General features: G+C 57.8%; 1 protein-coding gene across 1 annotated transcript in view; it reads left to right on the top strand.

The window, feature by feature from the left end:
• Positions 1-27,142, top strand: part of LOC132081754 (myosin-6-like) — a 38,047-nt gene that overhangs the window by 7,368 nt on the left and 3,537 nt on the right. The window contains exons 5-37 of the mRNA XM_059485687.1: positions 1,857-2,013; positions 3,175-3,202; positions 3,307-3,415; positions 3,509-3,601; positions 5,552-5,615; positions 7,228-7,326; positions 7,439-7,542; positions 8,921-9,059; positions 9,142-9,410; positions 9,945-10,115; positions 10,259-10,568; positions 10,650-10,723; positions 10,850-10,937; positions 11,022-11,139; positions 11,222-11,345; positions 12,368-12,504; positions 12,595-12,721; positions 12,822-12,950; positions 13,049-13,291; positions 13,869-14,045; positions 14,145-14,290; positions 14,375-14,465; positions 15,806-16,195; positions 17,030-17,156; positions 17,264-17,382; positions 19,351-19,547; positions 20,266-20,449; positions 20,523-20,688; positions 20,768-20,892; positions 20,984-21,292; positions 22,406-22,609; positions 24,093-24,218; positions 24,704-24,979. Coding sequence (XP_059341670.1) covers positions 1,857-2,013; positions 3,175-3,202; positions 3,307-3,415; positions 3,509-3,601; positions 5,552-5,615; positions 7,228-7,326; positions 7,439-7,542; positions 8,921-9,059; positions 9,142-9,410; positions 9,945-10,115; positions 10,259-10,568; positions 10,650-10,723; positions 10,850-10,937; positions 11,022-11,139; positions 11,222-11,345; positions 12,368-12,504; positions 12,595-12,721; positions 12,822-12,950; positions 13,049-13,291; positions 13,869-14,045; positions 14,145-14,290; positions 14,375-14,465; positions 15,806-16,195; positions 17,030-17,156; positions 17,264-17,382; positions 19,351-19,547; positions 20,266-20,449; positions 20,523-20,688; positions 20,768-20,892; positions 20,984-21,292; positions 22,406-22,609; positions 24,093-24,218; positions 24,704-24,979 — 5,220 coding nt within the window. The remainder of the gene's footprint in view (positions 1-1,856; positions 2,014-3,174; positions 3,203-3,306; positions 3,416-3,508; positions 3,602-5,551; positions 5,616-7,227; positions 7,327-7,438; positions 7,543-8,920; positions 9,060-9,141; positions 9,411-9,944; positions 10,116-10,258; positions 10,569-10,649; positions 10,724-10,849; positions 10,938-11,021; positions 11,140-11,221; positions 11,346-12,367; positions 12,505-12,594; positions 12,722-12,821; positions 12,951-13,048; positions 13,292-13,868; positions 14,046-14,144; positions 14,291-14,374; positions 14,466-15,805; positions 16,196-17,029; positions 17,157-17,263; positions 17,383-19,350; positions 19,548-20,265; positions 20,450-20,522; positions 20,689-20,767; positions 20,893-20,983; positions 21,293-22,405; positions 22,610-24,092; positions 24,219-24,703; positions 24,980-27,142) is intronic.

The following is a 27,142-nucleotide window of genomic DNA, read 5'->3' as shown; positions in this document are numbered from 1 at the left end:
TGAAAAGGAGAAACACAAAAATGGGAGGGGGAACATAAAAAATGGGGGGGGAACATTAAAATGGGGGGGAACCTCAAAAATGGGAGAGGGAGCATCAAAAATGGGGGGGGGGGAACGTCAAAAATGGGGGGAGGAAACCTCAAAAATGGGTGAGGGGACAGTGGGGACCCTGCCCCAAAGCTCAGGTGGGGCTGGAACCAGGTGGGAGCTTCTGGGGACACCTGGAACCATGGAGAGGCATCTGGGGGGGCTTTGGGGCACCAGGAATTGGGGTGGGGGAGGCTTCTCCAGAGCCACGCAGATCCCAAATGTCCCATCCCTGGTTGCCCTGAACACCCCCAGACCCAAAATATCCAAACCTTGGACGCCCAGACCCAAAATCTCCAATTCTTGGACCCCCAGCACCCCTGAACCCCCCCCCAGACCCAAAATCTCCAATCCTTGGACCTCCAGCATCCCACAACCCCCTCCAGATCCTCCAGTGTCCCATCCTTGACCCCACCCAGCCACCCTGAACCTCCCCCAGACCCAAAATCTCCAAACCCTGGACCCCCAGCACCCCTGAGTCCCCTCCAGACCCAAAATTTCCAATCCTTGGACCCCCAGACCCAAAATCTCCAATTCTTGGACCTCCAGGAGCCCCGAACATCCCCCAGACCCAAAATCTCCAATCCTTGGACCCCCAGACCTAAAATCTCCAAACCTTGGACCCCCAGACCCAAAATTTCCAATCCTTGGGCCTCCAGCACCCTTAAACCCCCTCCAAACCCAAAATCTCCAAACCTTGAACCCCCAGACCCAAAATCTCCAAACCCTGAACCCCCAGCACCCCTGAACCTCCACCAGACCCAAAATCTCCAATCCTTGGACCTCCAGGAGCCCCGAACGTCCCCCAGACCCAAAATCTCCAATCCTTGGGCCTCCAGCACCCTTAAACCCCCTCCAAACCCAAAATCTCCAAACCTTGGACCCCCAGACCCAAAATCTCCAATCCTTGGACCCCCAGGACCCCCAGACCCAAAATCTCCAATCCTTGGACCCCCAGGACCCCCAGACCCAAAATCTCCAAACCTTGGACCCCCAGGAGCCCCGAACGTCCCCCAGACCCAAAACCTCCAAACCTTGGACCCCCAGCACCCCTGAACCTCCCCCAGACCCAAAATCTCCAATCCTTGTACCCCCTGAACCCCCCCAGAACCAAAGTTTCCAATCCTTGGACCTCCAAGAGCCCTGAACCCCCTCCAGATCCTCCAGTGTCCATCCTTGACCCCACCCAGCCACCCTGAACCTCCCCCAGACCCAAAATCTCCAAACCCTGGACCCCCAGCACTCCTGAGTCCCCTCCAGACCCAAAATTTCCAATCCTTGGACCCCCAGACCCAAAATCTCCAGTTCTTGGACCTCCAGGACCCCCAGACCCAAAATCTCCAATTCTTGGACCTCCAGGAGCCCCGAACCTCCCCCAGACCCAAAATCTCCAATCCTTGGACCCCCAGACCCAAAATCTCCAAACCTTGGACCCCCAGCACCCCTGAACCTCCACCAGACCCAAAATCTCCAATCCTTGGACCTCCAGGAGCCCCGAACGTCCCCCAGACCCAAAATCTCCAATCCTTGGGCCCCCCACACCCAAAACCTCCAAACCTTGGACCCCCAGACCCAAAATCTCCAATCCTTGGACCCCCAGGACCCCCAGACCCAAAATCTCCAATCCTTGGACCCCCAGGAGCCCTGAACCCCCTCCAGATCCTCCAGCGACCCCCCAAACCCCCCACCACCCATTCCCGCACCCCGGTTGGGGTCGGTGTCCCCACGCCGGGTGTGTCCCCCCCCGAGCCCCCCGTTTGTCCCCCCAGACCTACTCGGGGCTGTTCTGCGTCACCGTGAACCCCTACAAGTGGCTCCCGGTCTACGACCCACAAGTGGTGGCCGCCTACCGGGGCAAGAAGCGCAACGAGGTCCCCCCGCACATCTTCTCCATCTCCGACAACGCCTACCAGTACATGCTGACAGGTGGGACCCCCAAAACGGGCCTGGGGACACCTGGGGACACCTGGGGACACCTGGGCGCCAGGGCAGGTCCAAGGGTCCCCGTGGGTCCTCACGGTTTTGAGATAGCTCAGTGGGGAGGGTGGAGAACCCCAACATCTCCTACATCTTGGTCCCACCTGGGAAGGTGGGGAACCCCAAGATCTCCCTCAGCTTGGTTCCACCTCACCTTGGTTCTACCTGGGAGGGTGGAGAACCCCAACATCTCCCTCATCTTGTCCCACTTGGGACCTCAAGACCTCCTTCAACTTGGTCCCACCTGGGAGGGTGGAGAACCCCAACGTCTCCCTGATCTTGGTTCCACCTCACCTTGGTCACACCTGAGAGGGTGGAGAGCCCCACGACTCCCAGTATCTTCACAGTCTGGTCACACCTGACCTGGGACTCACCTGGCTGTGGGGAGACCCCCAAGACCCCCAATGGCTCCCCCCAGTTTTGACCCATCCCACCTGGAAGGGTGGAGAACCCCAAACACCAGACCCTCGACCTCTCATGAACTTTGTCCCACCTGACCTTCTCCTCACCTGGCGGGGGTTGGAGAACCCCAAATTCCAAACTTCTCCTGAACTTTGTCCCACCTGACCTGCTCCTCACCTGGGGAGGCTGGAGAACCCCAAACCCCAAACTTCTCCTGAACTTTGTCCCACCTGACCTGCTCCTCACCTGGTGGGGGTTGGAGAACCCTCAGCATCTCCCCAGCCTCATCCCATCTGACCTGCTCCTCACCTGAGGGGGTTGGGGAACCCCAAACGCCAAACTTCTCCTGAACTTTGTCCCACCTGACCTTCTCCTCACCTTGGGTGGTTGGAGAACCCCAAATTCCAAACTTCTCCTGAACTTTGTCCCACCTGACCTGCTCCTCATCTGGAGGAGTTGGAGAACCCCAAACCCCAAACTTCTCCTGAACTTTGTCCCACCTGACCTGCTCCTCATCTGGAGGAGTTGGAGAACCCCAAACCCCTCAACATTTCCCCAGCCTCATCCCACCTTGCCTGGGGAGGTTGGAGAACCCCAACCCCCAAACTTCTCCTGAACTTTGTCCCACCTGACCTGCTCCCCACCTGGAGGAGAGCTGAAGTCCCCCCAGACCCCTCCTCACCCCCCGACCCCTCTCTCTCCCCACAGACCGCGAGAACCAATCCATCCTCATCACGTGAGTCCCCAGCCCCGACACCGCCCCACAGGTGTGGGGTGACCCCAGGTGACCCCTCAGTGACCCCCTGGTGACCCCCTGGTGACCCCCTTGCCCCCCCCCAGCGGCGAATCGGGGGCGGGGAAAACGGTGAACACCAAACGCGTCATCCAATACTTCGCCAGCATCGCCGCCATCGGCGACCGCAAGAAGGAGGCGGCCAATAGCAGCAAGGTAAAAAAGGGCGGGGCCCGGCCGCGCCCCCCGCGGTGTCACCGCCCCCCTGGCCGTGTCCCCGCCCACCCGCGGTGTCACCCCCCACCCCAGGGCACCCTGGAGGATCAAATCATCCAGGCCAACCCCGCGCTCGAGGCCTTCGGCAACGCCAAGACCGTGCGCAACGACAACTCCTCGCGATTCGTGAGTGGGGCGGGGCCTGGGCTGTGGGGCGGGGCCCAGGGGAGGAGTCAATAGGGCTTTGGGTGGGGCAGCACCTGTGGGATGAGGTGTCTGTGGGGCACATCAGTGGGGTGGGGCCTATGGGTGAGTTCTGTGAGGAGGAGATTGGATCTTGGGGTCTATGGGGTGGAGTCTATGGGGTGAGGCTGGTGTCTGTGGGGCGCATCGATGGGGCAGAGTCCATAGGCGGGGTCTGTGAGGTGGATTTTGGATTTTGGGGTCTATGGGGTGGAGTCTATGGGGTGAGGCTGGTGTCTGTGGGGCGCATCTATGGGGCAGAGTCCACAGGCGGGGTCTGTGAGGTGGATATTGGATCTTGGGGTCTATGGGGTGGAGTCTATGGGGTGAGGCTGGTGTCTGTGGGGCGCATCTATGGGGCAGAGTCCACAGGCGGGGTCTGTGAGGTGGATATTGGATTTTGGGGTCTATGGGGTGGAGTCTATGGGTTGGGGCCAGTGTCTGTGGGGCACATCAGTGGGGTGGGGCCTATGGGTGAGTTCTGTGAGGGGGAGATTGGATTTTGGGGTCTGTGGGGTGGGGCTCAGGGGAGGAGTCTGCAGGGCCTTGGGGTGGAGTCTGTGGGGCGGAGCCTGTGGGTATGGGGTGAGGCTGGTGTCTGTGGGGCGCATCTATGGGGCAGAGTCCACAGGCGGGGTCTGTGAGGTGGATTTTGGATTTTGGGGTCTATGGGGTGGAGTCTATGGGGTGAGGCTGGTGTCTGTGGGGCGCATCGATGGGGCAGAGTCCACAGGCGGGTTCTGTGAGGTGGATATTGGATTTTGGGGTCTATGGGGTGGAGTCTATGGGTTGGGGCCAGTGTCTGTGGGGCACATCAGTGGGGTGGGGTCTATGGGGCGGGGCCTGTGTCTACAGGGCGCATCATAGAGTCTGTCAGGTCGGGCTGGTGTCTGTGGGGCACATCAGTGGGGTGGGGCCCATGGGGTGAGGCCTGGGGGAGGAGTCTATGGGGCTTTGGGTGGTGCAGCACCCGTGGAATGGGGTCTATGGGGTTGGGCCAATGTCTATGAGAACATCAATGGGGCAGAGTCTATGGGGTGGGGCTGGTGTCTGTGGCGTGGGGCGGACAGGTTAGGATCTTTGGGGCAGAGTCTATGGGGCTGGGGCTGGGTCTATGGCATGGGGTGGACAGATTACAGTCTGTGGGGCAGTCTATAGGGCTGGGGCTGTGGGGAGGGGTGGACAGGTTAGGGGCTGTGGGGCAGAGTCCATAGGGCTGGATCTAAGGGGTGGGGTCTGAAGATCTCAGTGGTAAAGGGGACGGGGTCTATGGGACAGCACCTATGGGGCAGGGTCTATGGGGTGGCCTCTGTGGGGCAGCGTCTTTGTGAGGAGCCTGTGGGGCAGGACCTATGGGACAGGATCTGTGGGGTGGCCTCTATGGGGTGGGGTCTCTGGGGTGGCCTCTGTGGGGCAGGATCTGTGGGGTGGCCTCTGTGGGGCGGGGTCTCTGGGGTGGCCTCTATGGGGCAGGATCTGTGGGGTGGCCTCTATGGGGTAGGGTCTCTGGGGTGGCCTCTGTGGGGCAGCGTCTTTGTGAGGAGCCTGTGGGGGCAGGACCTATGGGACAGGATCTGTGGGGTGGCCTCTGTGGGGTGGGGTCTCTGGGGTGGCCTCTATGGAGCAGGATCTGTGGGGTGGCCTCTATGGGGTAGGGTCTCTGGGGTGGCCTCTGTGGGGTGGGGTCTCTGGGGTGGCCTCTGTGGGGCAGGATCTGTGGGGTGGCCTCTATGGGGTAGGGTCTCTGGGGTGGCCTCTGTGGGGCAGCGTCTTTGTGAGGAGCCTGTGGGGGCAGGACCTATGGGACAGGATCTGTGGGGTGGCCTCTGTGGGGTGGGGTCTCTGGGGTGGCCTCTGTGGGGCAGGACCCACGGCCCCCCACCGCCCTTTCAGGGGAAGTTCATCCGGATCCACTTCGGGGCCACCGGGAAGTTGGCGTCGGCCGACATCGAGACCTGTGAGTGGCCAAGGGCGGTGGGAGCAGGGCTTGGCCAATGTCCGGCCGCTGTCCGTGTGTCCAGAGCCCTCCTCGTCCCTCTGTCCGCTTCCTCATCCTCCCATCTCCTCACGTCTCCATCCATCCCTTCATCCACCCACATGTCCGTCTGTCCTCCTGGTTGGTGGATCCATGAGTTGTGCTTCCCTCCATCCATCTCCTCATCCCTCCATCATCCATCCATCCATTCATCATCCATCCATCCATCCATCCATCATCCATCCATCCATCCATCATCCATCCATCCATCCATCCATCCATCCATCCATCCATCCATCATCCATCCATCCATCCATCCATCATCCATCCATCATCCATCCCTTCCATTTATCCATCCATCCATCATCCATCCATCCATCCATCCATCCATCCATCCATCATCCATCCATCCATCCATCATCCATCCATCCATCCATCATCCATCCATCCATCATCCATCCATCCATCCATCCATCCCTTCCATTTATCCATCCATCCATCATCCATCCATCCATCCATCATCCATCCATCCATCCATCATCCATCCATCCATCCATCCATCCATCATCCATCCATCCATCCATCCATCCATCCATCCCTTCCATTTATCCATCCATCCATCATCCATCCATCCATCCATCATCCATCCATCCATCCATCCATCCATCCATCCATCATCCATCCATCCATCCATCATCCATCCATCCATCCATCCATCATCCATCCATCATCCATCCATCATCCATCCATCATCCATCCATCCATCCATCATCCATCCATCCATCATCCATCCATCCATCCATCCATCATCCATCCATCATCCATCCCTTCCATTTATCCATCCATCCATCCATCCATCCATCATCCATCCATCATCCATCCATCATCCATCCATCATCCATCCATCATCCATCCATCCATCCATCATCCATCCATCATCCATCCATCATCCATCCATCCCTTCCATTTATCCATCCATCATCCATCCATCCCTTCCATTTATCCATCCATCCTTCATCCATCCATCCATCCATCCATCCATCATCCATCCATCCATCCATCCATCCATCCATCATCCATCCATCATCCATCCCTTCCATTTATCCATCCATCCATCCATCCATCCATCATCCATCCATCCATCATCCATCCATCCATCCATCCATCCATCCATCCATCCATCATCCATCCATCCATCCATCCATCATCCATCCATCCATCCATCATCCATCCATCCATCCATCCACCCATCCTGCCATCCATCCATCCATCCATCCATCCATCCATCCATCCATCCATCCATCCATCCATCCATCCATCCCTCTCCATGGTTGGTAGATCCAATGAGCTGGTGTCCTGCCCTGTTGTCCATCATTCCATCCATCTCCTTCTCCCACTAGCCATCTGACCCTCCACCTCCTCATCTTTCCATCTCCTCACATCTCCATCCAACTTTTCATTTATCCACCCATCTCTTCACTCATCCACATGTCCATGCCTCCACCCATCTCTCCATGTCTCCGTTCCTCTCCTCACCCCACCATTCCCTCTCCATCCCTCTCCTCACCCACCTTCTCCCCATCCACCCTCCCAGACCTCCTGGAGAAGTCCCGCGTCATCTTCCAGCTGAAGGCCGAGCGCAACTACCACATCTTCTACCAGATCCTCTCCAACAAGAAGCCAGAGCTTCTGGGTGAGCTGGGCCATCACCATGGCCTCGGGGCTTCTCCTTCCCCCCTTTTCCCGAAATTTGGGGTGGTTTGAGGAGATTGGGAGTGCTCAGAGGTGTCTCCATCCCACCCTAGAGATGCTGCTGGTCACCTCCAACCCCTATGACTACGGGTACGTGTCCCAGGGCGAGGTGACCGTGGCCTCCATCGACGACGCCGAGGAGCTGTTGGCAACCGATGTGAGCAGGGAGGGGTGGAGGGAGTGATGGGTCCATGGATGGACGGATGGATGGAGATATGGAGAGATGTGTGCATGAGTGCATGGATGGATGGATGGAGGTATGGAGAGATGAGTCCATGGATGGATGGATGGATGGATGGATGGATGGATGGATGAGTCCATCGATGGATGGATGGAGGTATGGAGAGATGGAGGAATGAGTCCATGGATGGATGGATGGATGGAGATATGGAGAGATGTGTGCATGGATGGATGGATGGATGGATGGATGGATGGATGGATGGATGGAAGTATGGAGAGATGGAGGAATGAGTCCATGGATGGATGGAGATATGGAGAGATGTGTGCATGAGTGCATGGATGGATGGATGGAGGTATGGAGAGATGAGTCCATGGATGGATGGATGGATGGATGGATGGATGGATGGATGGATGAGTCCATGGATGGATGGATGGAGGTATGGAGAGATGGAGGAATGAGTCCATGGATGGATGGGTGGATGGAGGTATGGAGAGATGGAGGAATGAGTCCATGGATGGATGGATGAATGGAAGAGTCCATGGAGAGATGGATCAATGAGTCCATGGATGGATCCGTGTATATAAAGGTCCTCAAATGGGTGGAAGAGACCATGGATGGATGGATGGATGGAGGTATGGAGATGGATGGATGGATCTGTGGATATAGAGGTCCTCAAATGGGTGGATGAGTCCATGGATAGATGGACCCTTCCATGGATCAGTGAGTCCTTAGAAGGAGAGATGGAGGATGGATGGGTCCTCAGATGGATCCATGAGTATAAATGTCCTCTAATGGGTGGATGAGTCCATGGATTGATGGATTAAGTCCTCAAATGGATTGATGGAAGAATCCATGGACGGGTGAATCCATGGATGGATGGATGGATGGATGGACGGACGTGGGTATGGAGATGAATGGATGGATGGATGGATGGATGGATGGATGGATGGATGGATGGATGGATGGATGGATGGATGGATGGATGAGTCCATGGATGGATGGATGGATGGATGAGTCCATGGTTGGATGGATGAAGTTCTGAAATGGATGGATGGATCCTGAATAAATGAGTCCTGAGCTAGACAAATGAACCCATGGATGGATGGATGGATGGATGGATGGATGAATTAATTAATTAATTAATTGATGGACAAGTCCTTCAAGTGGACAAACCCATGGCTGGACATGTCCCCATTGGCCAGCTGGGCCAACGAGTGGGAAGGACAGTGGGAGGTACCCTCAGGTGGCGACCATCGCAGGTGGTGACCATCGCAGGTGGTGACCATCGCAGGTGGTGACCACCAGAAGCCATGCCCTCACCTGGCCCCTCCCTCACCTGCTCCACCCCTCCCAGAGCGCCTTTGACGTGCTGGGCTTCACGGCCGAGGAGAAGGCCGGCGTCTACAAGCTGACGGGGGCCATCATGCACTTCGGCAACATGAAGTTCAAGCAGAAGCAGCGGGAGGAGCAGGCAGAGCCCGACGGCACCGAAGGCGGGTCGGGGCGAGGGGGCGACCGGTCAGGGCGGGGTCACCAGGTGAGGTGGCACCTGACCAGGTATCTCCTGCTCCACAGACGCCGACAAGTCCGCCTACCTGATGGGGCTGAACTCGGCCGACCTGCTCAAGGGCTTGTGCCACCCGCGCGTCAAGGTGGGCAACGAGTACGTGACCAAGGGGCAGAGCGTCCAGCAGGTCTACTACTCCATCGGGGCCCTGGCCAAGGCCGTCTACGAGAAGATGTTCAACTGGATGGTGGTGAGGATCAACAACTCGCTGGACACCAAGCAGCCGCGGCAGTACTTCATCGGCGTCTTGGACATCGCTGGCTTCGAGATCTTTGATGTGAGGCTCGGGGCGGGGCAGTGGCGCTGGGCCTTGCAGGGGTGGCATTGAGCCAGCTGGGTGGTGAGGGGATCTCCTAGAGCTTCATGGTGACCTTGGGTGGGGATTGGGTCTTTGTGTTGACGTCACTGAGTGTTGCGTTGACCTCGTTGATCCCAGTGACTCCTTTAGGTGCTGAGTTGACCTTCTTGACCCCACTGGGTGTTGTTTTGAACCCTTTGGGTCTCAGGTTGACCCCACTGATCTCATTGGATGTTCTGCTGACCCCACTGGGCGTAGAGTTGTCCCCATTGACCCCCGCTGGGCATCACTTTGACCCTGTTGGATGTTGAGTTGACCCCATGGATCCCATTCAATGTTGTCTTCACCCCATTGGGTGTCAGATTGACTCTGTCCATCCCATTGGGTGTTCAGCTGACCCTGTTGAGCCTTGAGCTGGCCTTGTTGAGTTGACCCCATGGACTCAGTTGGCCCCGTTGGGTGTTGAGTTGACCCCATGGACTCCTTCACCTGTTTCTCCCTCTCCTCCCCCAGTTCAACAGCTTCGAGCAGCTCTGCATCAACTTCACCAACGAGAAGCTGCAGCAGTTCTTCAACCACCACATGTTCGTGCTGGAGCAGGAGGAGTACAAGAAGGAGGGCATCGAGTGGGAGTTCATCGACTTCGGCATGGACCTGCAGGCCTGCATCGACCTCATCGAGAAGGTACCACCACCCTCAGGACCTCCAGGGCCTCCAGGGACTGAGGGAGGAGGGTCCATCCAGCTGGAGCCCCTCAGGTGCCCCAGGAGAGGCTTTTGGGTTGTCCCTGGTGTCCTTCCCGACCAACAAGCTCTGCTTGTCCACAGCCCATGGGGATCATGTCCATCCTGGAGGAGGAGTGCATGTTCCCCAAGGCCTCGGACATGACCTTCAAGTCCAAACTCTACGACAACCACCTGGGCAAGTCGGCCAACTTCGGGAAGCCACGGAACGTCAAGGGCAAGTCCGAGGCGCACTTCTCGCTCACCCACTACGCCGGCACCGTGGACTACAACATCCTGGGCTGGCTGGAGAAGAACAAGGACCCCCTCAACGAGACGGTGGTGGGGCTCTACCAGAAATCCGCCCTCAAGCTCTTGGCCCACCTCTTCTCCAACTACGCCGGGGCAGACTCTGGTGGGTGGTGGAGGGGTGAAGAAGACAGTTCCCACAGGAGTTGTCCTTGTTCCCACCTCATCCGACCGCTCTCCTCCGCAGGCGGTGACAGCGGGAAGGGGAAAGGAGCCAAGAAGAAAGGTTCCTCCTTCCAGACGGTCTCAGCCCTGCACCGGGTGAGGAACCTGCTCTAGATCTGCTGCAGGGCGGGGGGAGAACATCTCCTGGTGTAGAGGGTGGTCCCACCACCCCCCAGCCCCTCCCCTGCTCCGCCATTGGTCACCCTCCCCTCTCCTCCCCAGGAGAACCTCAACAAGCTGATGGCCAACCTCAAGACCACCCACCCCCACTTCGTCCGCTGCCTCGTCCCGAACGAGCGGAAGGAGCCGGGTGAGCCGAGGGTGGGGATTGGAGGTTGGGGCGTGGGCGTGGCTCGTGGCTCGTGGTTGACCCCTCACCTGTGTCCCCCTCCAGGTGTGATGGACAACGCCCTGGTCATGCACCAGCTCCGCTGCAACGGGGTCCTGGAGGGAATCCGCATCTGCCGCAAGGGCTTCCCCAACCGCATCCTCTACGGGGACTTCCGACAGCGGTGGGGACACGGAGAGGGTTTGGGTGGGGGGGACAACGCCATGGGGGCTGAGCTCGGGGGTCATGTCCTCTGTGGCCCCCAGGTACCGCATCCTGAACCCCGCGGCCATCCCCGAGGGGCAGTTCATCGACAGCCGCAAGGGCGCCGAGAAGCTCCTGGGCTCCATCGACATCGACCACAACCAGTACAAGTTTGGGCACACCAAGGTGAGATCTCGTGGTCCCCGTTCCCTGTGGTGCCACCATCCTTCATGTGTTGTGAACCTCATGGTCCCCATGAACCCTGTGTGCATCTAGGTAGACACCACCCCATAATTCCACCCAGCACAACCAGTTTGATCCCACTGGTAAGATCTTATGGTCCCTGTTCCTTGTGGCCCCACCATGCAAAGTGAACATGGACCTCATGGTGCCGTGATCCCCATGTCCATCTGCCCATTGACATGTCCATCTACCCAAACACCACGCCATTCTTCCATCCACCACAACCCTTTTGGACACACCATGAGAAGATCCCATGGTCTCTTTTCCCTGTGGTCCCACCATCCCTCAGGTGTAGTGGACCCCATGCTCCCACCATTCATGTGTCCATCTGTTCCTCCCTATGTCCATCTGTTCCTTCTGGACCCCTACCCCATCCTTCCACCCACCACAACCAGTTTGATCCTACTGGGTGAGATCTCGTGGTCCCTTTTTCCTGTGGTCCCATCATCCAAGGTGGACATGGACCTCGTGGTCCTGTGATCACCATGTCCATCTGTCCATCTACCCAGACACCATCTACCCCATCCTTTCACCCACCACAACCAGTTTGATCCCTCTGGGTCAGATCCCATTGTCTCTGTTCCAAGTGGTCTCAACGTCCACGATGGACATGGACCTCATGGTCCCATGATCCCTGTGTCCATCTGTCCATCAACATGTCCATCTGTCCATCTATCTAAACACCACCCCATAATTCCACCCACCACAACTACTTTGGATGCACTGTGGGGAGATCCTGTTGTCTCTGTTCCCTGTGGTGCCACCATCCAAGGTGGACATGTACCTTATGGTCCCATGATCCCTGTGTCCATCTGTCCATCTACCCAGACACCACCCCATCCTTCCACCCACCACAACCCCTTTGGACGCATTGTGGGGAGATCCCGCGGTCTCTGTTCCCTCTGTTCCCACCATCCGAGGTGGACACAGACCTCATGGTCCCACCACCTCCTCCCTCCCCTCAGGTGTTCTTCAAGGCAGGGCTCCTGGGCCAGCTGGAGGAGATGCGTGACGAGCGCCTGTCCCGCATCATCACCCGCATCCAGGCGCGGGCGCGGGGGCAGCTCATGCGCATCGAGTTCAAGAAGATCGTGGAGCGCCGGTGAGACGGGGGCGGGCCTTCTGCTCACCTGGTCACCTGGCTGGGCATGTGGTGGCACCTGTGTCCTTCTCCTCCTCCTCGTCCTCGTAGGGACGCGCTGCTGGTGATCCAGTGGAACCTCCGGGCCTTCATGGGGGTGAAGAACTGGCCGTGGATGAAGCTCTATTTCAAGATCAAGCCCTTGCTGAAGAGCGCGGAGACGGAGAAGGAGATGCAGGTGGGTGGGGTGGGCAGGGAAGGGTGGGACCACCACCACCAGGATCATCTGAGGGGTGTTGGATGAGGGTCTTTGACCTTCTCGGGGTCTCCTGGAGCAGAACATGAAGGAGGAGTACGGGCGGCTGAAGGACGCCCTGGAGAAGTCGGAGTCGCGGCGGAAGGAGCTGGAGGAGAAGATGGTCTCCATGCTGCAGGAGAAGAACGACCTCCAGCTCCAAGTGCAGGCTGTGAGTCAGATCAGCCCAAAACCACATCACAGGTGTGACCACCACCCCCACCAGACCCTGGGGCAACCCTGCTTCACTTGCTGTCCCCCCCAAAACAGGAGCAGGACAACCTGAACGACGCCGAGGAGCGCTGTGACCAGCTGATCAAGAACAAGATCCAGCTGGAGGCCAAGGTGAAGGAGCTGACGGAGCGGCTGGAGGACGAGGAGGAGATGAACGCCGAGCTGACAGCCAAGAAGAGGAAGCTGGAGGACGAATGCTCAGAGCTGAAGAAGGACATTGATGACCTGGAGCTGACCCTGGCCAAGGTGGAGAAGGAGAAACACGCGACTGAGAACAAGGTGAGGATTGGGAGAGGCCTTGGCCTCAAGGTGAGGGGACTTCAATCTGCTCAGCCTTGTTGGGTTGGGTTGAGGAGACTCCAGGCTGGTTGGGTTGCGTTGAGTTGGTGCGACATAAGACTGGTTGGGTTGGGTTGAGTTGGGTTGGGTTGAGTTGAGTTGGGTTGGTGAGACATAAAACTGGTTGGGTTGGGCTGGGCTGGGTTGAGATGATCAAGGATGGTTGGGTTGGGTTGGTGAGACGTAAAACTGGTTGGGTTGGGTTGGGTTGGTGAAATGTAAAACTGGTTGGGTTGGGTTTGGAATGGGTTGAGACGATCAAGGATGGCTGAGATGGGTTGAGAAGACATGAGGTATTGAGGACACCCAAGGCTGGGTGGGATCTGCTAGCTTGGGTTAAGGAACCCAAGGCAGGTTGAGAAGATCCAATGTTGGTTGGGTTGGGCTCATTGAGAAGACCCAAAGTCCTTTGGGTTCTCCTGCATTGAAACCACCTCTTTGGATGAGGTGAACATCAACCTCCCCCAACTCTGCCCCACCCCGGCACTGAGCTGGAGGCCGGACACTTCTCCTGCAGGTCAAGAACCTCACAGAGGAGATGGCGGGGCTGGACGAGACCATTGCCAAGCTGGCCAAGGAGAAGAAGGCTCTGCAGGAGTCCCACCAGCAGACGCTGGACGACCTGCAGGCCGAGGAAGACAAGGTCAACACCTTGACTAAGGGCAAAGTCAAGCTGGAACAGCAAGTGGACGATGTGAGTGTGGCTGGTCCCACCCCAGGCCCTGCTGAGGAACGTCTGGGGCGAAGACGAGCAGAACTTGAGGTTTCTCCCCATTTCTGTGTTCCTGCACAGCTCGAAGGCTCCCTGGAGCAGGAGAAGAAGATCCGAATGGACCTGGAACGGGCCAAGAGGAAGCTGGAAGGTGACCTGAAGCTGACCCAGGAGAACATCATGGATCTGGAGAATGACAAGCAGCAGCTGGAGGAGAAGCTCAAGAAGTGAGGCTGGATGGATCTCCCTGCCATGTGAGGTCCAGTTGAGGGTCACGGGTGAGACCTCACTTGCCCCCACTTCTTCCACAGGAAGGAGTTTGAGATCCACCAGCAGAACAGCAGGATCGAGGACGAGCAGGCGCTGGCTCTGCAGCTCCAGAAGAAGCTGAAGGAGCTACAGGTAAGGTGGGAAGATGGATCTTTGTCTGGTTGGGTTGGACTGGAGCATCTCCAGGTGGTTTGTTTGGGTTGAAGAGCAACCTGATGGTTGAGTTGGAGAGTCTCCAGGTGGATGGCTGAGTGGAAGAGGCTCCATTAGCTGGGTTGGTTTTGGTGGGGTTGAAGAGTCTCCAGCTGGTTGGGTTGACCTGAATGGTCTCCAACTGCTTGGGGTGGGTCGAGTTGAGTTGGATTCAAGCGTCCCAAAGCTGCTTGAGTTGGGTTGAGTGGAGGGGTTGGGGGTTCACCCAAGTTGCTTTGAAGAACCTTCAGCTGGTTGGGCTGAAGAGTCTCCAACTGGTTGAGTTGGGTTGAGTGCCCACCTTGCTGGGTTGAGTTGCTTTGAAGAACTTTCAGCTGATTGGGCTGGAGAGACTCCAACTGGTTGAGTTGAGTTGAGTTGAGTGTCTACCTTGTTGGGTTGAGTTGCTTTGATGAACCTTTAGCTGGTTGGGCTGGAGAGACTTCAACTGGTTGAGCTGAGTTGAGTGTCCACCTTGTTAGGTTGAGTTGCTTTGACGAACCTTCAGCTGGTTGGGCTGAAGAGTCTCCACATGGCTGAGTTGAGTTGAGTGTCCACCTTGTTAGGTTGGGTTGGGTTGTGTTGAAGAACCTTCAGCTGGTTGACTTGGAGAGTCCCCAACTGGTTGAGTTGAGCATCCACCTTGTTGGGTTGAGTTGCTTTGAAGAACCTTCAGCTGGTTGGAGAGTCTCCAACTGGTTGAGTTAGGTTGAGTGCCCACCTTGCTGGGTTGAGTTGCTTTGAAGAACCTTCAGCAGGTTGGGTTGAGTTGCTTTGAAGAACCTTCAGCTGGTTGAGCTGAAGAGTCTCCAACTGGTTGAGTTGGGTTGAGTGTCCACCTTGCTGGGTTGAATTGCTTTGAAGAACCTTCAGCTGGTTGGAGAGTCTCCAACTGGTTGAGTTGAGTTGAGTGTCCACCTTGCTGGGTTGAGCTGCTTTGAAGAACTTTCAGCTAGCTGGGTTGAGTGTCCACCTTGCTGGGTTGAATTGCTTTGAAGAACCTTCAGCTGGTTGGGTTGAGTTGCTTTGAAGAACCTTCAGCTGGTTGAGCTGAAGAGTCTCCAACTGGTTGAGTTGGGTTGAGTGTCCACCTTGCTGGGTTGAATTGCTTTGAAGAACCTTCAGCTGGTTGGGTTGAGTTGCTTTGAAGAACCTTCAGCTGGTTGGGTTGAGTTGCTTTGAAAAACCTTCAGCTGCTTGAGCTGAAGAGTCTCCAACCGGTTGGGTTGGGTTGGGTGGAGTGTCCACCTCGTTGGGTTGAGCACCCTCTCGCTGCCCAGGCGCGGATCGAGGAGCTGGAGGAGGAGCTGGAGGCGGAGCGGACGGGCCGGGCCAAGGTGGAGAAGCAGCGCTCGGAGCTGTCGCGGGAGCTGGAGGAGCTCAGCGAGCGCCTGGAGGAGGCCGGCGGTGCCACCTCGGCGCAGCTGGAGCTCAACAAGAAGCGAGAGGCCGAGTTCCAGAAGCTGCGGCGGGACCTGGAGGAGGCCACGCTGCAGCACGAGGCCACGGCGGCCGCGCTGAGGAAGAAACACGCCGACAGCGTGGCCGAGCTGGGCGAGCAGCTGGACAACCTCCAGCGCGTCAAGCAGAAGCTGGAGAAGGAGAAGAGCGAGCTCAAGCTGGAGCTGGATGACCTCAGCGCCAACGTGGAGCAGCTGATCAAGTCTAAGGTAGGAGGAGGTTGAGATGGACAGCAGGGAATTGTGGGATGGTTTGGGTGGGACAGGACTGCTGAGATCATTCAGTTCATCAACCCTCGGGGAGGGACACCTTCCACTAGACCAGGCTGGGTTGGGTTAAGTTGGGCTGAAGAATCTTCAACTTGTTGAGTTGGGTTGAGTGTCCACCTTATTGGGTTGAGTTGCATTGAAGAACCTCCAGCTGGTTGGGCTGAAGAGTCTCCAACTGGTTGAGTTGGGTTGAGCATCCACCTTGTTGGGTTGAGCTGCTTTGAAGAACCTTCAATTGGTTGGGCTGAAGAGTCTCCAACTGGTTGAGTTGGGTTAAACGTCCACCTTTTTGGATTGAGTTGCTTTGAAGAACCTTCAGCTGGTTGGGCTGGAGAGTCTCCAACTGGTTGAGTTGTGTTGAGTGTCCACCCTGTTGGGTTGGGTTGTGTTGAAGAACCTTCAACTCATTGAGTTGGGTTGAGCATCCACCTTGTTGGATTGAGTTGCTTTGAAGAACATTCATCTGGTTGGGCTGGAGAATCTCCAGCTGGTTGACTTGGGTTGAGTGTCCACCTTGTTGGGTTGAGTTGCTTTGAAGAACCTTCAGTTTGTTGAGCTGAAGAGTCTCCACATGGCCGAGTTGACCTGAGTTGGGTTGAAATGAAGACTCTCCATGTGGTTGGGTTGTGTTGAGTGCAGGGTTGGGTGGATCCCACCCAGGGTTCCACCAGACCAGGTGGCTCCAAGCCCTGGCCTTGGACACCTCCAGCCATGGGGCATGTCCACCCCACCATAGCCTCCATCCCCACCCCTCGTCTGGCCCATCCTCTGCAGGTGGCCATGGAGAAGATGTCGCGCTCCATGGAGGACCAGGCTGCCGAGCACTTGGCAAAGCTGGAGGAGACCCAACGCGTCCTCAACGATGCCAACACCCAACGGGCCAAGCTGCAGACGGAGAACGGTGGGAGCTGACCCTGGGTGGTCCCCACACCTGTCCCACACCTGCACCTCCATCCCCCACCCCACCTGACCCCCACCCCACACCTGAAGTCCCACCCACCCATCCAGGTGAGCTGTCGCGGCAGCTGGAGGAGAAGGAGGCGCTGGTGTCCCAGCTGACCCGCGGCAAGGTGTCCTACACCCAGCAGCTGGAGGACCTGCGGAGGCAGCTGGAGGAGGAGATGAAGGTGGGGTCTGGTGGGGGGTGAGAAGACCTGGGGGGGATCCAGGTGGGTCACAGGTGTCCTTCACCCTTGTGGTCACTGGTTCAGAATGGTGGGGTTGGGTGGGTCCATCTGCAGGGGTTCCATCTACAGGGGGTTCTGCTGTAGGAGGTCCAGGGAGGGTTGGGTTGGTCTATGAAAGGTCCAAATAAGGTTGGGTTGGTCTGCAGAAGGTCTGGTTGGGTTGTGGTGATGAAGACCAGCTCTTGCTGAGCTGGAGACACTCAGAAGTTCAAGATAACCTGGATCCAATGGTGCCACCTTCTCCTGAAGGTGTAAGGAAGGTTGGGTTGATCTGGAAGAGCTTGGGTTGGTCTATGGAAGGTCCAAGGATGATTGGGTTGGTCTGGAGAAGGTTGGGTTGGTCTGCAGAAGGTCTGGTTGGTTGGGTTGTGGTGATGAAGACCAGTTCTTGATGAGTTGGAGACCCCAAGAAGCTCAAACTAACTTGGATCCAATGGTCCTACCATCTCCTGAAGGTGTAAGGAAGGCTGGGTTGATCTGGAAGAAGATGGGTTGGTCTACAGAAGGTCTGAGGAAGGTTGGGTTGGTCTAAATAAGGTCCAAGAAGAGTTGGGTTGGTCTGGAGTAGATTAGCTTGGTCTGCAAGAGGTCTGGTTGGGTTGTGGTGATGAAGTCCACCTCCTGCTGAGCTGGAGACCCCAGGAAGTTCAAGATGACCTCAATCCAATGGTCCCATCTTCTCCTGAGGGTGTAAGGAAGGTTGGGTTGATCTGGAAGAGCTTGGGTCAATCTATGGAAGGTCCAAGGATGATTGGGTTGGTCTAAAGTGGTTTAGAGAGGGGTTGGGTCGGTCTATGGAAGGTCCAGATATGTCTGCAGAAGGTTGGCTTGGTCTGCAGAAGGTCTGGTTGGGTTGCGGTGATGAAGACCAGCTCCTGCTGAGCTGGAGACACTCAGAAGTTCAAGATAACCTGGATCCAATGGTGCCACCTTCTCCTGAAGGTGTACGGAAGGTTGGGTTGATCTGGAAGAAGATGGGTTGGTCTACAGAAGGTCTGAGGAAGGTTGGGTTGGTCTAAATAATACCCAAGAAGAGTTGGGTTGGGTTGGTCTGGAGTAGACTGGCTTGGTCTGCAGAAGGTCTGGTTGGGTTGTGGTGATGAAGACCAGCTCCTGCTGAGCTGGAGACACTCAGAAGTTCAAGCTGACCTGGATCCAATGGTGCCACCATCTCCTGAAGGTGTACGGAAGGTTGGGTTGGTCTGGAAGAAGATGGGTTGGTCTACAGAAGGTCTGAGGAAGGTTGGGTTGGTCTAAATAAGGTCCAAGAAGAGTTGGGTTGGTCTGGAGTAGATTGGCTTGGTCTGCAAGAGGTCTGGTTGGGTTGGGGTGATGAAGTCCACCTCCTGCTGAGCTGGAGACCCCAGGAAGTTCAAGATGACCTCAATCCAATGGTCCCATCTTCTCCTGAGGGTGTAAGGAAGGTTGGGTTGACCTGGAAGAGCTCGGGTCAATCTATGGAAGGTCCAAGGATGATTGGGTTGGTCTAAAGTGGTTTAGAGAGGGGTTGGGTCGGTCTATGGAAGGTCCAGATATGTTTGGGTTGGTCTGCAGAAGGTTGGCTTGGTCTGCAGAAGGTCTGGTTGGGTTGGGGTGATGAAGACCAGCTCCTGCTGAGCTGGAGACACCCAGCAGTTCAAGCTGACCTGAATCCAATGGTCCCACCATCTCCTGAAGGTGTACGGAAGGTTGGGTTGATCTGGAAGAAGATGGGTTGGTCTACAGAAGGTCTGAGGAAGGTTGGGTTGGTCTAAATAAGACCCAAGAAGAGTTGGGTTGGGTTGGTCTGGAGTAGACTGGCTTGGTCTGCAGAAGGTCTGGTTGGGTTGTGGTGATGAAGACCAGCTCCCGCTGAGCCAGAGGACTCCAGGTGACCTGGACCCCATGGTGCCACCTTCTCCTCGCCAGGCCAAGAACGCGCTGGCGCACGTGCTGCAGTCGGCCCGGCACGACGGGGACCTGCTGCGGGAGCAGTACGAGGAGGAGACCGAGGCCAAGGCCGAGCTCCAGCGCGCCCTCTCCAAGGCCAACTCCGAGGTGGCCCAGTGGAGGACCAAGTATGAGACGGACGCCATCCAACGCACCGAGGAGCTGGAGGAGGCCAAGTGAGTCATCATGGGTGGAGCTTCCGTGGCGTCAGGGGTGGAGATCACCCACCGGAGAATGTTCTGGAGAAGGTTTTGGAGGAGCCATCTCCTCATGGGTGGAGCTTCTGCGGGGTCAGGGGTGGAGATCACCCACAGGATAATGTTCTGGAGAAGGTTTTGGAGGAGCCATCTCCTCGTGGGTGGAGCTTCTGCGGGGTCAGGGGTGGAGATCAACCTTGGGAGAATTTCTGGAGAAAGGTTTTGGAGAAATCTAAGTGAGTCATTGCCCCATGGGTGGAGCTTCTGTGGGGTCAGGGGTGGAGACCATCCACTGGAGAAGGTTCTGGAGGAGGAGAAGTGAGTCTTGTCTCATAGATGGAGATTCTGTGGGGTTGGGGATGTGGAAACCACTGGAAAATGTTCTGTAGAAGGTTTTAGAGGTTGAGTCACCTCCCTATGGATGTAGCTCCTGTGGGGTCAGGGTGGAGACCACACGCTGGAGAAGGTATTGGAGGTTTTAGAGGTTAAGTCTTCTCCTCATGGGTGGAGCTCCTGTGGGGTCAGAGGGGTGGAGACCATGCACTGGAGAAAGTCCTGAAGAAGGTCCTGGAGGAGGTAGAGCGCCCTGGAGATGGTAGAGGACACGCAGAGAAGAACCTCGGCCAGTGGCTGGGTGGGAGAAGGTTCGAGCGGCCCCCCCTGGCCCACGGGTGACCCCAGGTGGTCCCTGGGGCAGGAAGAAGCTGGCGCAGCGGCTGCAGGAGGCTGAGGAGGCCGTGGAGGCCGTCAACGCCAAGTGCTCCTCGCTGGAGAAGACCAAGCACCGGCTGCAGAACGAGATCGAGGACCTGATGGCCGACGTGGAGCGGTCGAACGCGGCTGCCGCTGCCCTGGACAAGAAGCAGAGGAACTTTGACAAGGTGGGCGGGTGGGGCAGGGTGGGGTGGCTGGGTGGCGCCAGGTGGCCGTGGGGTGACACCTGGCTGTCCCCAGGTGTTGGCCGAGTGGAAGCAGAAGTTCGAGGAGTCTCAGACGGAGCTGGAGGCATCCCAGAAGGAGGCCAGGGCCCTCAGCACCGATCTCTTCAAGCTGAGGAACATCTACGAGGAGTCCCTGGAGCACCTGGAGACCTTCAAGAGGGAGAACAAGAACCTCCAAGGTGACACCGCGGGTCCCTCTGCCCACCTGGGCGCTCCCCGCCCGTTCCCACGGGGTCTGACGGGGTCTCACCTGGGCAGAGGAGATCTCGGACCTCACGGAGCAGCTCGGCGCCGGCAACAAATCCATCCACGAGCTGGAGAAGGTCCGCAAGCAGCTGGACGCCGAGAAGCTGGAGCTCCAAGCCGCTCTGGAAGAGGCTGAGGTGGATCACGCCCCGTCCCACCCCATCCCTATGTTCTCCTGGCGGGACGCCCACGCTCTGTGGTCCTCAAGGTCCCGTGTGTCCCCCCCAGGCCTCCCTGGAGCACGAGGAGGGGAAGATCCTGAGGGCGCAGCTGGAGTTCAACCAGGTGAAGGCGGAGTACGAGCGGAAGCTGGGCGAGAAGGAGGAGGAGATGGAGCAGGTGAAGCGCAACCACCTGCGCGTGGTGGAGTCGCTGCAGACCTCGCTGGACGCCGAGACCCGGAGCCGCAACGAGGCCCTCAGGCTGAAGAAGAAGATGGAGGGCGACCTCAACGAGATGGAGATCCAGCTCAGCCACGCCAACCGCGGCGCCAACGAGGCCCAGAAGCAGGTCAAGGCTCTGCAGGGCTACCTGAAGGTACCTGTCCATGAGGACATAGAGGGGTAGGAGGGGCCTGAAGGTCCCACAGGGAGATGGAAGTGTAGGAGGTACCTGAAGGTTCCATGAGGACATGAAGGTGTAGGAGGTACCTGAAGGTCCCACAGGGACATGGAGGAGCAGGAGATACCTGGAGATCCCACTGGGACATGGAGGTGCAGGAGGTACCTGGGGGTTCCACAGGGACATGGAGGAGTAGGAGGTAGCCAAAAGTTCCTTTCTCTGGGGACATTGAGGTCCTGAAGGTCCCATGGGGACATGAAGGTGCAGGAGGTACCTGAAGGTCCCTGTCCATGGAGACCTTGGGGTGTTGGAGGCCCCACCGCTTATAGGGGTGGTTTGATGGACCCACTACCCCATTGCTGGGTGGACCCACCACCCCTTCCCACCACCCCATGTCTGGGTGGACCCACCACCCCTTCCCACCACACCATGGATGGGTGATCCCACCCCATGGCCAGGTGGACCCACTACCCCTTCTCACCACCCCATGGCCAGGTGGACCCACCACCCCTTCCCACCACCCCATGTCTGGGTGGACCCACCACCCCTTCCCACCACACCATGGATGGGTGATCCCACCCCATGGCCAGGTGGACCCACCACCCCTTCCCACCACCCCATGTCTGGGTGGACCCACCACCCCTTCCCACCACACCATGGATGGGTGATCCCACCCCATGGCCAGGTGGACCCACTACCCCTTCTCACCACCCCATGGTCAGGTGGACCCACCACCCCTTCCCACCACACTATGGATGGGTAAACCCACCACCCCTTCCCACCACCCCATGTCCAGGTGGACCCACCACCCCTTCCCACCACCCCATGTCCAGGTGGATCTACCACCCCTTCCCACCCCATGGCCAGATGGACCCACCACCCCATGGCCAGGTGGACCTACCATGCCATGTCCGGGTGAACCCACCACCCCTTCCACCCCATGGCCAGGTGGATCCACCACCCCATGTCCGGGTGGACCCACTACCCCTTCCCACCACCCCATGTCTGGGTGGACCCACCAGCCCATGGCTGGATGAACCCACCACGCCACGTCCAGGTGGACCCACCAGCCCTTCCCACCACCCCCAGGACACACAGCTGCAGCTGGATGACGCGGCAAGGGTCGGGGAGGACCTGAAGGAGAACGTGGCCATGGTGGAGCGCAGGAACACCCTGCTGCAGTCCGAGCTGGAGGAGCTCCGGGGCGTGGTGGAACAGACCGAGAGGGCCCGGAAATTGGCCGAGCAGGAGCTCATCGAGGCCAGCGAGAGGGTCCAGCTCCTCCACTCGCAGGTGAGACCTCACCTGCCCACCAGGAGAGGGGCCACCTCCATCCAGGGGTGCTCCAGCCCAGGAGAAACAGCTCTGGTGCTTTGGTTGGGGAGATCAAGGTGGCTCAGGGTGGTGCAGACCCAACATCTCCTCCTTCTCCTCAAGGGTTGGTCTGGAGGAGGTTGGGTTGGTCTAAAGAAGGTCCAAGGAGGGTTGGGTTGGTCTGGAGAAGATCTGGTAGAGAAAGACCAACTCTTGCTGTAGACCCCCACGATGTCTCCAGTTGACCTGGACCCAACAGTGCCACCTTCTCCTGAAGATCTCAGGAGGGTTGGGTTGGTCGGGAGGAGGTTGGCTTGGTCTAAAGAAGGTCCAGGGGGGGTTGGGTTTGGTTGGAGGAGGTTGAGTTGGTCCATGGAAGATCTGGTTGGATTGGGGTGATGAAGACCAACTCTCGCTGAGCTGTAGACCCCCAAGATGTCTCCATTTGACCCAGACCCAACAGTGCCACCTTCTCCTGAAGATCTCAGGAGGATTGGGCTTGTCTGGAGATGGTTGGGTGGGTCTAAAGAAGGTCCAAGGAGGGTTGGGTTGGTCTGGAGAAGATCTGGTAGAGAAAGACCAACTCTTGCTGTAGACCCCCACGATGTCTCCAGTTGACCTGGACCCAACAGTGCCACCTTCTCCTGAAGATCTCAGGAGGGTTGGGTTGGTCGGGAGGAGGTTGGCTTGGTCTAAAGTCCAAGGAGGGTTGGGTTTGGTTGGAGGAGGTTGAGTTGGTCCATGGAAGATCTGGTTGGATTGGGGTGATGAAGACCAACTCTCGCTGAGCTGTAGACCCCCAAGATGTCTCCATCTGACCCAGACCCAACAGTGCTACCTTCTCCTGAAGGTCTCAGGAGGATTGGGCTTGTCTGGAGAAGGTTGGGTGGGTCTAAAGAAGGTCCAAGGAGTGTTGGGTTGGTCTGGAGAAGATGTGGTGGAGAAAGACCAACTCTTGCTGAGCTGTAAACCCCCACGATGTCTCCAAGTGACCGGGACCCAACTGTGCCACCTTCTCCTGAAGATCTCAGGAGGGTTGGGTTGGTCTGGAGGAGGTTGGCTTGGTCTAAAGAAAGTCCAAGGAGGGTTGGGTTTGGTTGGAGGAGGTTGAGTTGGTCCATGGAAGGTCTGGTTGGATTGGGGTGATGAAGACCAACTCTCGCTGAGCTGTAGACCCCCAAGATGTCTCCATCTGACCCAGACCCAACAGTGCCACCTTCTCCTGAAGGTCTCAGGAGGGTTGGGTTGGTCTGGAGGAGGTTGGCTTGATCCATGGAAGATCCAAGGAACATTTGGTTGGTCTACAGAAGGGTGGTGTCCATTTTTGTGTTGTGTTGCCAAGATCTCCAGAAGATCTTTCATCCTGTGGAGATACAGGGGAGTCTCCAAGACCTGTGGGGACTGAGGGGTGGGACAGCAGCCCCTGGGCAACCTCCTGAGGTGTCTCCCCCTCCCCGCCCAGAACACCAGCCTCATCAACCAGAAGAAGAAGATGGAGGGTGACATCTCCCAGCTGCAGACAGAGGTGGAAGAGGCCGTCCAGGAGTGCCGGAATGCTGAGGAGAAGGCCAAGAAGGCCATCACCGATGTGAGTGTCGCTGTGGGACCATCACGGGGGCCATCAGTGGGGCCATGGCCAGGGTCACCGCTGGGGCCATCGCTGGGGCTGCCACCGGGGCCACCACCAGGGCCGTGACTGGGGCCACCACCAGAGCCATGACCAGGGCCACCAGCGGGGCCATCACTGGGGCCATCACCAGGGCCATCACTGGGGCCATGACCGGGGTCATCACCAGGGCCACCACTGAGGTCATCACCGGGGCCACCACCAGGGCTATCACCAGGGCCATCACCGAGGCCACCACTGGGGTCACCACCGGGGCCATGACCAGGGTCATTAGTGAGGCCATCACCATGGTCACCACCGAGGTCACCACCAAGGCCACCGGGGCCGTCACTGGGGCCATGATCAGGACCATCACCGGGGCCACCACCAGGCTCATCAGTGGGGTCATCACCGGGGCCACCAGGTAGAACATGCCGTGGACCCCCTGCTTGTCCCTCTGCGGGCAGGCGGCCATGATGGCGGAGGAGCTGAAGAAGGAGCAGGACACGAGCGCGCACCTGGAGCGCATGAAGAAGAACATGGAGCAGACCATCAAGGACCTGCAGCTGCGGCTGGACGAGGCCGAGCAGCTGGCCCTCAAGGGCGGCAAGAAGCAGCTGCAGAAGCTCGAGGGGCGCGTGAGGGAGCTGGAGAACGAGCTGGAGGCCGAGCAGAAGCGCAACGCCGAGAGCGTCAAGGGGCTGCGCAAGTCCGAGCGGCGCGTCAAGGAGCTCAGCTACCAGGTGAGACCATGGAGGTACCAGGTGAGACCATGGAGGTGGGTCAAGGAGCTCAGCTACCAGGTGAGACCATGGAGGTGAGACCACGGGGGTGGGTCAAGGAGCTCAGCTACCAGGTGAGACCATGGAGGTGAGACCACGGGGGTGGGTCAAGGAACTCAGTTACCAGGTGAGACCACAGGGGTGAGACCATGGGAGTGGGTCAAGGAGCTCAGCTACCAGGTGAGACCATGGGGGTGAGACCATGGGAGTGGGTCAAGGAGCTCAGGTATCAGGTGAGACCATGGAGGTGAGACCATGGGTGTGGGTCAAGGAGCTCAGGTATCAGGTGAGACCATGGAGGTGAGACCATGGGTGTGGGTCAAGGAGCTCAGGTATCAGGTGAGACCATGGAGGTGAGACCATGGGTGTGGGTCAAGGAGCTCAGGTATCAGGTGAGACCATGGAGGTGAGACCATGGGTGTGGGTCAAGGAGCTCAGGTATCAGGTGAGACCATGGGGTGAGACCATGGGAGTGAGTCAAGGAGCTCAGCTACCAGGTGAGACCATGGAGGTGAGACCATGGGTGTGGGTCAAGGAGCTCAGGTATCAGGTGAGACCATGGGGGGTGAGACTCAGCTACCAGGTGAGACCATAGGGGTGGGTCAAGGAGCTCAGGTACCAGGTGAGACCATAGAGGTACCAGGTGAAACCATGGAGGTGAGACTTAGGTACCAGGTGAGAGCATGGAGGTGACACCATGGGGATGAGACTCAGGTACTAGGTGAGACCACACAGGTGAGACCATGCAGGTGAGACCATGGGGGTGGATCAAGGAGCTCAGTTACCAGGTGAGACCGTGGGAGTGAGAACATGGAGGTGGGTCAAGGAGCTCAGCTACAAGGTGAGACCATGGAGGTGAGACTCAGGTACCAGGTGAGACCATGGGGGTAGGTCAAGGAGCTCAGCTTCCAGGTGAGATCATGGAGGTGAGACCATGGGGGTGGGTCAAGGAGCTCAGGTATCAGGTGAGACCATGGGGGTGAGACCATGGGGGTGAGAGGCAGGTACCAGGTGAGACCATGGAGGTGCGACTATGAGGGTGGGTCAAGGAGCTCAGCTACCAGGTGAGATCCTGGAGGTGAGACCACGGGGGTGGGTCAAGGAGCTCAGCTACCAGGTGAGACCATGGGGGTACCACGAGAGACCATGGAGGTGACACCATGGGGGTGGGTCAAGGAGTTCAGCTACCAGGTGAGACCATTGGGGTGAGACTCGGGTACCAGATGAGACCATGGAGGTACCAGCTGAGACCATGGAGGTGAGACTTAGGTACCAGGTGAGACCATAGGAGTGGGTCAAGGAGCTCAGGTATCAGGTGAGACCATTGAGGTGAGACCACGGGGGTGAGACCATGGGTGTAGGTCAAGGAGCTCAGCTACCAGGTGAGACCATGGGGGTGAGACTCAGGTACCAGGTGAGACCAGGGAGGTGGGACCATGGGAGTGAGACCACAGAGGCGAGACCATGGAGGTGGGTCAAGGAGCTCAGCTACCAGGTGAGACCATGGAGGTGGGTCAAGGAGCTCAGCTACCAGGAGAGGGTCAGGTGAAAACACCTGAGTGGATCGTGGAGATCAGGTGCCAATGAGACCATTGAGGTGGATCACGGAACTCAGCCACCAGGTGACACCACCAGATGGTGAGATGGTTGAGTTAGATCAAACTCAATTACAGGTGTGACCATTGAGGTGGGTCATGGAGCTCAGCAACCAGGTGACACCACCTGGGTTGGTCATGGAGATTGGATGAGACCATGGAGGTGGGTCATGGAGATAGATGAGACCATTGAGGTGGCTCATGGAGCTCAGCCAGCAGGTGGCACCACCTAGCTGGGTCAAACTCTGCTACCAGCTGAGGCCACCACAGCACGGCCTCTCTTCAGTCACACCTGTGGGGCATCAAAAATGGGCAGAGATGGTGGCCCCAGGGACGTGGTCAACTCAGAGTGTTGATGGGGTGACCACAGGGACACGGGTGACCCAACACATGGCGGCCACCAGAATAAAGATGACCCAGAACATTCATTGGGCGACCAAAGGGACGTGGGTGACACAGGACCTGGTGGCCATGGGGACACAGGAAGTCTCCGGGAAGGGAAACTGAGGCACAGGAGTTGTGTCTGTGC

Source organism: Ammospiza nelsoni, chromosome 1 (assembly GCF_027579445.1).
Source record: "Ammospiza nelsoni isolate bAmmNel1 chromosome 1, bAmmNel1.pri, whole genome shotgun sequence".
In the NCBI taxonomy this organism is placed as follows: Eukaryota; Metazoa; Chordata; class Aves; order Passeriformes; family Passerellidae; genus Ammospiza; species Ammospiza nelsoni.
Note: the sequence above shows the minus strand (reverse complement) of the source record. Positions and strands in the feature narration are given on the sequence as shown.